Here is a 12,138-nt window from a genome sequence, read left to right on the forward strand (position 1 = left end):
ATAATATATTGTTGGAAAGCTCTTTTCAAGCCCTATCTAACTACACTACTATTTGACCCATATCATGGACCAACCAAACTGGATTGGCTGTTTTCTTAAAATAGGTTTTCAAAAATAGAGAGAAAAGAAAAGAAATTAAAACTATCCGCAACACTAGACTTTTCACACTTTCACTTCATTCGATTACGATTCGATGTGAAAGGTACTCATCACCGGGTTTGATTTTGGGGAGACACAAATGAGTGTCTACACTTAATTTGACTCAAACCGACACCGTCTAAATGATCTATTTACCACTTCTATATTTATATTAGATGGAGGAATCACCAATCTTCATTATTCGATATTTAGTGGAACTTTTGTATGATCATTTGAGATGGAAGATAAGAACTTTTTTTTGCTCATACTTTAACTAAAAGAGCTTGTTTTAGAGGGACTCAAGTTGTTAGTCTTTTTTTTTTTTTTTTTTTTTTTTGCGATAAACATGTTAGTTGTGTATTTGATGCCTCAAGGGTACCATATAGAACAATCCAAAAACTCAAGGGTATAATGTAAAATAAACTAATAACTCAAGGTCACTTTGTAGAAATCTGAATTTAGTAGGATACAAGGTGGAAAACTCAAAAATTCAAGGGTACCATGTAGAAAAACCAAAAAACAAAAAAAAAAAAAAAAAAAAAAAACCAAAGATTTTCTCATTTCAATACTGCATGGTCTACATCTAGCTTATTTAAACATAAAAAAAAAAAAAAATAAATAAAATAAAAAAAAAGGCTTATTTAAAGTAGTTAGCAATAACGTCCTCCTCACCTTATTTTTTTTTGTTCAGAGAGTCAGAAATAAAGAGCGAGGATGGATTCCGCTGCTCCCACATTCAAGGTACTTTCTCTAAAGCTAATTTGTTCTCTTATCTACAAGCTTAAACTAATATTTTTCGAATTATTAGTGTAATTAAACTCAAATTTCCACTCTTAGTACTCTACATTAATTGCCTATCTGGGTCTTGTTCCTTGTTTATGGACTTTAGATTATCAACTTTCCAGAATAATTTGGCAATAATTTAAATTTTGAAGAAATTAATTAGCAGCATTTTGAAGATTTTTTTTTGTACTTATACTATGGATATATTAATCCATTTACTGATATTGATTGAAAATTGTATTTGATAATGAAGATATTATGGGGTTTGGTGCAGATAATTTTGGGCTCTAAATCAAAAGCAAGAAGAGAAATAATGGTGGAAATGGGTTATGAATTCACAATTATGGTAAATTCATGGTTGATTACTTGATTTTTCTGCTACTTTTGTTATTAGTTTTCTGGGTTTTTAAATACGAAGTATAGAATTATGTTTGTCCTGCAGACTGCAGATATTGATGAAAAAGCTATCCGCAAAGAAAAGCCGGAAGATTTGGTCATGGCCCTTGCTGAGGCGAAGGTGCAATCTTTATACCCTATTTAAGTTTGAGATGTTTGCTCAACTTCATATGTTGTGTTCCTTTGCGTAGCTTAGTGAATATGTAAACTACTTTGCGATTTTTCGTGTTCAATGCATTTTGGTTTATTTGTAGAGAGTTTACTCCCTCTGTCCTTATTTGTATGCCTCACCAGAGTTTGGGGAATTTGATGGGTGACTAAACCAGTTGGACCATATGTAATTGACAAGAGAGTAAAGTGATAGGACCATTATGGGAAATGTTATACATTTAGGGAATCCGAGCATGAAAAATGGGGCGTAAATATAAAGACGGAGGAGCTATTAAGCATCCTGTAATTAAAGTTGACTTGAGCTTGACATGACCAATGGATGAGATACAAGTGTATGTATGACACTATGAGGCCTAGCAGTTTGATTTTCTTGTTCGAGTTTGAACCTGTGTTCTACAGTCCTACAGGCACTATTATATTAAGGTGAAATAACAGAATAAGAGTAATGTAAGGCATAAAGTGTATTCATGTATTCTTGTAATATATGTGGTTGTAATGTTGTATGCACTATGCCTCATAATCTCCAAATAGAGTTGTGACGGTGTAATACATTTCTTCTTGTGAAGCCAACTCGTACAAGCCTAATGGTGAGTTGTGGATATCCTTCAGGCTGATGCCGTCATCTCAAAGCTTCAAATTGCTGATAAACAAGTGAACGATAATGAGCCAACGCTTCTCATTGCAGCTGACACAGTATGCTTTCTCTTCTTTCTATCTGTGTGCTGCCCTACTGTCTGAAGTATTTGTTATGCACTTCATATTTATTCAGATTTTGCTTAATGCTCGTCTTCTGAGAGTACTTTAAGTCTTTAACACTCTTTATGTACTTTTGTTAAAATTTACACAGGCTTTCTACTTTTGGCTGTTTTTTTAGTCATGACTCTTGATCATATTTAAATTTATTGGGCAGCTCAATTTGTACTTATGTTGAACATGATATTTTGAATAAGTGGTCTCATCGCATCTTTCTTTCAATGTACCCTTCAATCTTTCTCCTTTTCTTAATTAGTGTTAACATAGACATCAGAAAATTCCATTAGTTAGTGTTGTGAGCTTGATTATAGAATCCTTGAGTGAGAAAGTTACTGTGGCTTGCTAATAGCAGTGGGCGAAGCTGGTATATTAACAGGATTTAATGTTATTACTGCAAATTTGCAGGCGATTTTTAGTAAGGATGTTGATTGTTTTGATGCTATACTGTGATTCAGTCTTTTTTTTTTTTTTTTTTTTTTTTTTTGGTGTGTGTGTGTGTGTGTGTGTGTGTTGATGCCAACCTGTAAAATGTGTCTCCATGTCCTTTTTTTTAATTCAGTTGTCATAGGTACTGGGGGCATTTATTGCGGCTGTGATTTTCAATTATCATGATGCTGTTCAAGTTCTATCTTGTTTAACAAAGTATTATAATAATTGTCTACTTACTATAGTCAAAGAAAAAAAAATTCTGTATTCTCTACCAGAACATCAGAAATAGCCTCTCCACTGATCACTCAGAGACTACGCACCACCTTGAACAATAACTGTTGTTTTAATAGTTGTGACTTTTGACTTTCGCATCCTCTTTTAAGTTTTTGAAAATTCATTGTGAGAGTTGATTTACTTGTGGTCAATGCTACATGTGATCATCTGTTATTTGTTTAGTGAATGTTGTACAATTGAGGTTAAGATTAGCACAATGCCTGTATCTTTTAACTATTACTAAAACAGGCCATGCTGACATTATTGATGGACAGTTGGACGCATGTCAACTTCTTATGAAAAATTTTCCCGCCTAAACTATATTGGGCGTCATTTTTTTCCCCTTCCCTCTTAAGTTCCAAGACTAAATATATAATAAAAATAACGAGATTGCGACTATACATATTTCGAATAAAGAATAATGACTATCTTAAAATGATAGCTATTTAAATCATGCAACGCACAGGATTAACTTAGTTTCCCCTAATCAATTTTATTATTAGCTGATTAAGCTGACCATAGATTTATCAACAGACTGATTGTAATTCTTGATATGTTGTCACTTGTTTCTTGTCTAATCTGCCATTGAAACCAATCTTATGGACATATTTCAGAGGCTAATGCTAATCCTTAGTTGTAACTTATTATTTCTTTTTCGCTTTGTGGTTGAAATACGATGTAAACTCTTGATTGCATTCATCTAGTTTTATGCTTGATGACCCTTCTATTGGAATATGGCCTCAAGGTCCGCAACATTATCAAATCTGTAGCATTAGAAGTTTGCTCCAAGCCTCCAACAATATAATCTTTTATACTCTGATGAAAGTGGTTGTGTATGTTGTCAAAAGTTATGTTACTGTTGTAGTGGATTCCATATTTACTTAATTTATCGCCATATCTTCTCAGGCAGAAGCCACATTAACAAAGCCTTCCAATGGTGATCACAGAACTGATGCTGGAACCACTATCTTAATTACAGCCGACCAAGTATAAATAGTTTCTTTTTTATTTTTTGTTATTTTCGTTTTCCTTTAAAAATGATATTCTAGTTAGTCTACGCAATATGTTTTTTCCTTTTGGAAATTATTCACCTGGCATATGTTGTAGTGAGATACATATTCTGTTTCTCAATACATCACATCGTTGTGACTTTTATGTTTTCCAACACACTAATTTGTCCATTTCTAACTACAATTATGTATTAGAAAAATTATAAAGGCTGATCTTTTGAGGATATAAATTGAGATGAACCTAATAGGCTAACAACATTGTAATAAAATGTGGTCAAAGTATGATGCATGTTTTGAGACACGCAGGAAGTAGAATCTTATTCACATATAGTCCTTACCTTTGTATATGAAATAATGTATAACAAAAACATACTAAGAAGAAGCAAAAGTAATAAATAATTCAACTAACAATATCCGAAATATAAATGGATAGATACTTTTGCCAAGTTAAATATGATTAGAAAGCAAAAACTGCAAAATGATATGGCACTCTCTTGAGCTATTTAGTGTTTCCAAAGTGTAGAACCAAGAATGCTTTCTGTCATAAGTGTCATTCCCTCTTGTCAATTGTAGGCTATGCAGTACGCACTCTTACTGTGTTTAATTGTTTAGAGACTCCACATCATATGACACTTCACCTTCCTATTTATCATTACAATAAACAATTTTATTTAATTAATCTTAGGAATAAAGGCATATAATTTCTTCAAGTATTTGCTATCCAACACACTATGGATTTGACCAGCCTCTGAGGTTAATAGCTTTGGCAGCATCATATATGCTAAGCATATGATTTCCTTGGTCGTCTTTTATCATAAAAAATGTTGTGATTCTTGTAATCAACAATATTCCTCAGGCCTGCAGTTGCTGTTGTCAAAATATCATTATCTGATATTCTAATTTCCATCATTGTCTTCCTATACTAGAAACATTGATTTTTTTTTTTTCAAAAAAAAAAAAAAAAAAAAGATTAATTAATTGAATTTGCCAGAAATAATTCTGAGAGCACTTGTCCTCGACACTTTAAATCCCTGCACATCTTGATAATTCATCATAGCTTTCAGAGCAACTCTCTTTACGGAAAGACGCATTCTTCTCATTGCCCATTGCCAAAATTTCCTTTCTAGAACAAGGCTATGAATACACATCCCATGTGCTTAACCCTTCAATTGTTAAAGAGCATGTTTCTTTGATGAGATGAAAGTCTTATTGTGGAAACACAAAATATAATTAACTTGGCTTTAAGTTCTCACAGAGAATTTATTAGTCATACTCTATTTGGTTTCTGTAGAATCCAGCATCTGGCAACCCATATTTACAATCTGCTGATTAACAGCTTATGCATTTTTTAGTTGGTGCCATGTTTGCTGATTTAGGCAGCTATTTACGTGGAAAACTGTGAAGAAGTAGGGTATGGCCTTCTCTGGCCCTTTATGTCTTTGCTCTGTCTCTCAAGCTGGGTGTTGTACCAAGAAATACCAAGTAACAGCCATTCCCATTGATCTTTTATAAGATAAACAAGTTAAGATCAGCTAATGAATTTAGCATTGAGTTGTGTCCAATTTGACCATGTGGAGACATTTTGGAACTGCGCAATTTTAGTGTGGTTAAGTTTGGTCTCACTTAGAGTGAATATATAAAATTCATCTTTTTTAAATGTGGATTTGACCATGTGGAGACATTTTGGCCTGTTTAATCGCTAAATTTAGTATCGCTCTTTACGATTTACTTGTAAGTGAGAAAGTCAACTTGTGACAGAAAAGCTGTAATGTTTTGAGGGCTTCTGTTAACATAGTTCAATATTTGACCAGCGTCAAACTGGTATGTTGGTTATAACTCTTATCGGGTGCTACGTGAAGATGTGACTTGGAAGATCTCTTATCGGGTGCTACGTGAAGATGTGACTTGGAAGAACTCAATAGTGCAGGCTTGGGTTTGGGAAACGGCTTTTCTATAAAAACAATTCCTCACTTTTCATTTGTTATGTGTTCTTCTCTCTTTTATTCAACGTCTTTGTACTTTGCAAAAAAGATGTATAAGATTATAAAAAAGAGTAATGTTCTGATACTTAATTAGTGAAATTGAAAACTAGAGTAAAATATCCAAATTTGACATCTTGCAAAGCCAAATGAGCATCTATAATTAAGCTAATGTGGGTCTTATTTACTATTTTCAACATCTGTTCACTTCATTTCATTGTGGACAAATTTATTTTCGAGGAAAATGTGAGGATTGTTGCTTATTTCTCATTTTCTTTCATTCCAGGTGGTGGTTTATGAAGGCATGATAAGGGAGAAACCATCTGGCAAAGAGGAAGCTCGACAGTATTTAAAAGGTTTATATGTGCCTCTGAGGGTGTCATTGTCTATCAATTTGTGTTAATTGGGATGTGTTTACTTATTTTTGGCATTAAGTCATACAGTAGTTTGATTATAGAACTGGACTTTTGTTCCTTCTTGGGCTTAAATTACCTTCTTTGAATCAGTCCTAGATAACAAGGGCACCATATGGCTGCTGGCCCATTGTTCGATTTAGGGTTATTTGAATCAGTACTGGTTTATGAAGGCATGATAAGGGAGAAACCATCTGGCAAAGAGGAAGCTTGACAGTATTTAAAAGGTTTCTATGTGCCTCTGAGAGTGTCATTGTCTATCAATTTGTGTTAATTGTGATGTGTTTACTTGTTTGTGGCATCTTTAAGTCATACAGTAATTTGATTATAGAACTGGACTTGTGTTTCTTCTTGGGCTTAAATTACTTTCTTTTAATCAGTACTAATTAACAAGGGCACCATATGGCTGCTGGCACATTGTTCAATTTAGGATTATTTGGCGGTGAACACTGGCTATTGTAGGTCCGGTTTGACATTCCTAAAAGGGGTCCTTGGTTTGATGAGATATTTAGTAGATGCTGACTGCTAACCCACTCTGGCCTTGAAGGTCCTACAGTGATTGTAACTCTTGTAAGCTAGAGCTTCCCTTGCTAATTGCTAGAGCTACGGAAGTGAATCCCTGCAGAATAACTATAAGAATAACAGCCCACCTAGGTTGAATTACAGCTATGGTCACGCTTTTGGTAACAGCCATGCAGTGTAGAAGTGCACTTGATCAATTAGCATTAGGAATCTTACTCTTTGTTTGATCAAGAGAGAATATACAAGGGGCGTGTATTGTAAAATAGCTTCGTAGTTTTGAACCCCTCTTGCTGCTTCTATGTGATTTCTTCCCATCCTGTTTGTCATTCCGTTTATTGACTTGGCCGGAGCTTAGATTTTTCTTTGGAGAAGGGTTCTTTCCAAAGTCAATGGGGTTTCAAATATTAAACAGAGAAGATGATGAAAGTTCATTTAGGTAGCTCTGCAGACTGTTATCTATACTTATAAGTACAATTAATTCACCATTGTTGGCAATTTGTGGTTTGAATCATCAGCTATAAAATGGTGCAGTTTCTTATCCAAAAAAATAAAAATAAAAAATGGTGCAGTTGCTGTCTAACACCTTGTGAGTGATAATTTATTCATCGCCATGCTCTGAATGCTCATCGTTTAAGTATTCTAAAATGACCAGTGACATTCCATTGGTATCCTAAGTTCTAAATAATACCACTTTGGTAATGTAAAGCTAGATGTATTATGCAATTATGATAGTTTGTTACGATGAGAACTGGAGAGCGCCATCTGTGTTCATGTTTCTCAAATTGGTTTCTCGTTTGTCTCATTGACAGATTATTCTGGAAGGAAGGCTTCAACTGTCAGCTCTGTTCTTGTGACAAACCTTCAGACAGGTTTCAGGAAAGGGGAATGGGATAGAGTGGAGGTACATTTTGGTGTGATTTATTTGAAATTAATTTACTGAGACCCGTTTCATCATCTGGATAAAATACAAACTCCTTGTACTTAGTGAGTTCAAGTGGAGAAATGAAGAAGCTTCTTATTGCATAAACCTTTTGCTTTATCTGTGTCTTCCCCTCTAATGAACTTAGCCTACCCCAACCCTGTAGATAAAAAATGTTAGCTTATTTCGTTGTTTTTTCTTCTGTTTTAGCTGTTAATAGCGAGTTTCTGCCCTGTTAGTCCATAAATTTTGCTGTGAATTGGTTATTTAATTTGTAATTTAATTGGTTCATGATGTAGCTTCCTGATTTAAACAAGTCAAATTTATGTTTGTATACCTACTCTTCTAAATCCAGGTTATTCTTGAAGACAAAAAAAATCCACTTTATATTTTGCATTTTTTGTATCTTTATTTATTTATTTATTGAGTAAACCTATCAAATGACAGAAAATTACTTCACCATTAGTTTGAGATTCAAATACATTCAAAAAAATAATAATAATAATAATAATAAATAAATAAATAATAAAAAAACCGATGCTGCAGAAAAATCCTTTGGATGGAATTTTGTGGAAAAGCTTAAAAGAAAGATCAAATTTAACTTTGAGATTTATAATCTCCTTTATAGGATGTTTCATTAACCATAGTTGCACTTTTGAATGCTAAACTGTGGCAGAATGTTCATACGTCACTCACCCTTTTGTATTTAGAAACATATTTGTTAATGCCCTCCTACTTTAATTTTGCATGTACCTGATACAAGTGCGCATGACACTTTTACTGCCATAGCTGCCCAGAGCTGTATATCTATATCTTTAGTTCCCGGATGAAAGACTGTAATACATATGCTCTGATATCTTTGCAGATTTTGTTTGATGAGATACCAGATGATACTATTGACAAGCTTGTAAGCATCCTCCTCAATATCCTTTATTCTTTCTTATGCCTCTCAAAAATCTTTCGGATATAGTATGAGAATGATTTTAAAACCTTTTGCCTGTAACTTGATCCTTTCCTTCCAATTTTCAGATCGCAGAGGGTGCAGTACTGCATGTTGCTGGTGCTCTAATAATTGAACATCCTCTCATAAAACCCTTGGTTAAGCAAGTGGTTGGTCTTCTCCACACTCTTTTCATTTGCTGCAATATTAGTTATCCACTTATCCTAGACCACTCTATATGATATATTAAGAATGCGGAAATTGAATTTGTGCAGAATATGCCATCATTGAAAAATAAAATCATTGTGCCAAGGTGATATATTCAAAGTCACAGAATATAGACGTCATACTAGATCATTTCACTCACCTTGAATATAACTACTGAAGCTGTCAACTAGTTGGATCTTGATAAAGAAATGAATTGTGTAGCGCAATTTAAGTGCACCCCTTTGTGAAACCATCATGGCTTCATATATGAAGGGGACTTGGGCATATGTTGAAAATATTGTTATTTACTCATGCAGGTTGGGACAACCGACAGTGTAATGGGCCTTCCGAAAGCAGTAACAGAGAGATTAATCGCAGAGTCACTGTAGGTCAGAGATTAAGGCAATTCGCAATTTGCAACTGATGATATTGGGTAATTGGTCACTTGATGGCAAATATGATCTTTATTTAATTTGTGATTAAGTCAAGAATAGTTGGTCTCATTGATGAAGCAGAACTCACGGCTTAATGAACAGCGTTTTAATTTTGGCCATCTATTATTATGTTGTTAGTTTCATGGAAACTATTCTTGGAAAGCAGCCAGAATACAAATTTCACGCTGTTATTGAATATTACATTAACTTGCCAGCCTTTTTGTTTATGTAATACGCTTCTTTCTTGTAGATTCTCAATTAGTATTATATACTCCTGGATTACCATGGATTGTGGTAACTCCTTGCACAATATGTTTGAGTTATTTTGCGTACCCTTTATGTTATTTTGCTTAAATGTTTTTTTTTTGTTACAACAATATGTTATTTACTTATCTACTTCAACCTCAACTCATGCTATTTATAATTTACATAAAATACCAAATACTTTTTTAAAAATTACATATATATAATTTGAATAATAATAAATTCACATCAAAATAACATTAGCAGCATTGAGTTTCAAGACATCGTGAAGAGAATCAAACACTTCAAGAGGTATTAAATTTCTATACAAGAACACATTTAAATCCTTAAATGGCTTCAAATCAATTGATTTCTAAGAAACCCAGAAAATTGGAAGAAGAAAAGAGGAGAGAGAAAGTGTCTTTGATTTGGAGTTGGAGTAGTGAGAGGAAGAGAGAGAATGAGAATAAGAGGTCTGGAAGAAGAAAGGAAGAGAAAGTGTGTGATTTTGAGTTGGAGTAGCTAAGAGGAAGAAAGAGAGTGAATGTGTGAGGAAGATGACTGAGAAAAATGGTGAAATAACATTCATTTATTTAAAATCATATACTACCTCTGTTTCATATTATGTGCAACAAAAACATCGTCACGGACTCCTAGACAAAATTTGTATGTGAGTGGTAAATGGAGAAAGAAATATAAAAAAGCATGTGATGAGGAGAGAGATAGAGAGAAAAGACAATCAATAAAAGGAAAGAAAACATTTGTTGCAAATAAAATGTAGCATCTATTTTTAGTAACTGTTGCACATAATATGAAACGGAGGTAGTATATATAAATTGAAATAATAAAAAGTTAACATCAAAATAACATGAATTTATGGTACTCCAGGAGTAAGATATAAATTGCGGTAGACTCTAAGTTCTACTCACTCTTTTTATCCATTATTCTAAGCTCTATTCAGTTAATCTCTTACTCTCTACTATCTCTCTTTGATACATCATATGGTTTATTTTAAGTGAAACACTGCTTAAAATCAAACGTTTTTTTAATTGCAACACTTCATTAAATGTGAATACTTTATAATCTTTTGGTCCTAGTTTTACCCCTAATCACATGTTTTTAATATTTTTATTCCCTCACATCCCTTATTTTTACATAAATTATTCACCCATTATCATTTTTTTAACACCCCTAATTACACAATATATATTTCAACATATTCAACTCACTTGCATAAAACTTTGTGGAGATCAAAGTGGTATAATCAAACAGGAATTCTAAGACTAATAACTTGAGTCCAAATGCACTCTAGAGTCAAAATGGTAAATTGACGTTTGGAGACAAAATAAAAAATATAAATAAATAAATAAACAATAAAAAAAGAACGTTTTGTAGAAAAAAGGACAGATGTTAATATTGATCAATTTTTTAGGTAAAAGTCTTTACTTTTGAAATATTTACTTTTCCCTCGTCGTTTTCCAGTCTCTTTCCCTAGTTATTTTCGAACTATATGAAAAAAAAATAAAAAATCTCTCTCTAAATTTTCCCCATAATATTTTTAAAAAAGAAGTCCAAAAGGACACTAAATCTCATTAATTAAAGTCATACGACATCTAAAATATATAATTAACTATAACAAAAACAAATCTAACAAAGTCAAATAAGAGTTAATAGGGGAAGGACTATGAATTCAAATACATAAATATAACAATTCAGCTCATTCTCAATTCGTTGTCTCATACAACTTTTTGAGTGGATTCGCCGCCACTTCATAATTTTTACAGAAAAATAATTCTTGTGTTGATGAGTTTGTAACTTGAATCCAAGCAATAATCAATCGTAGCCCAACATAAATGGAGACCAAATTAAATGCAAATAACACCTTGTCTTGAGCTTGAAAAAACCTTATTTATGGAACGAGATCGGAAAACCTTGTCTTTCAAATGATATTAAACCCTTTCTTTCGAGGGTGACATTATTATAACCTAAGAAAGCAATAAAAAAAACAAAGGTTGAGGCTTTCCACTGGTGAAATCCAATGGAAGCCCTTAAAAACTAACAATAAAGGCTAGAGTTTAGGAGAGAGAAAAGAGAGGGAAAGGCTAGGGTTTCCTTACGAACTGAAATTATTTTAACTTTCCCCATAATTTTGGCAACTCCTTGTGGGCGTCGTTCAAAGCCCGCCTACGTAAGCATGTTGTGAATATGCTTGACACTCATAGGATGTGGGAATTGACATATACGATTAGGGACAAGGAAAGTAGGGAGTTGCCAACAAGTTTTGAAGGAACTTGTAAACCGTTCACGGATCATAAAAGGCAACCACGATAAAGGGACAACGAAAGGCAACAACGATTGACCCGTGAAGGTTACAACCCATTCATAATCCATGATATTACTAACTCCATATGATTCAGAACACGAAAGGAGGATCGGGGATGATGGTACGAAGTGAGTCATGGAGTCACATTCGCCCGTATTGGCCTCTACTAGATTCTCATAATGAAAAGTGATTCCTGCGATCTCAT

The 12,138-nt window shown here is 33.5% G+C and overlaps 1 protein-coding gene across 2 annotated transcripts; it reads left to right on the forward strand.

Annotated features, from left to right (window-relative positions):
* The first annotated feature begins 361 nt into the window (after nucleotides 1-361).
* Nucleotides 362-9,677, forward strand: LOC110715193 (maf-like protein DDB_G0281937). 2 transcript variants are annotated; one of them, XM_021893765.1, is made up of 10 exons: nucleotides 362-879; nucleotides 1,196-1,267; nucleotides 1,364-1,438; nucleotides 2,098-2,181; nucleotides 3,850-3,930; nucleotides 6,219-6,288; nucleotides 7,677-7,768; nucleotides 8,652-8,693; nucleotides 8,816-8,896; nucleotides 9,251-9,677. In XM_021893765.1, the coding sequence occupies exons 1-10, from the start codon at nucleotides 853-855 to the stop codon at nucleotides 9,320-9,322; spliced, it is 696 nt and encodes a 231-aa protein (XP_021749457.1). In that variant the 5' UTR covers nucleotides 362-852; the 3' UTR covers nucleotides 9,323-9,677. The 2 variants fall into 2 exon arrangements, with proteins under 2 accessions (XP_021749457.1, XP_021749458.1); XM_021893766.1 differs by lacking the exon at nucleotides 3,850-3,930 and having other exon boundaries at nucleotides 364-879.
* The last annotated feature ends 2,461 nt before the right edge of the window (nucleotides 9,678-12,138 follow it).

This window comes from Chenopodium quinoa, unplaced genomic scaffold (assembly GCF_001683475.1).
Source record: "Chenopodium quinoa cultivar QQ74 unplaced genomic scaffold, ASM168347v1, whole genome shotgun sequence".
Taxonomy (NCBI): Eukaryota; Viridiplantae; Streptophyta; class Magnoliopsida; order Caryophyllales; family Amaranthaceae; genus Chenopodium; species Chenopodium quinoa.

Coding starts and splice junctions, on each gene's coding strand:
- LOC110715193 (XM_021893765.1), top strand. CDS start 853: ATGGATTCCGCTGCTCCCACATTCAAG. Junction 6,289..7,676: donor AGCTCGACAGTATTTAAAAG/GTTTATATGTGC, acceptor TCTCATTGACAG/ATTATTCTGGAAGGAAGGCT. Junction 8,694..8,815: donor ATGATACTATTGACAAGCTT/GTAAGCATCCTC, acceptor TCCAATTTTCAG/ATCGCAGAGGGTGCAGTACT.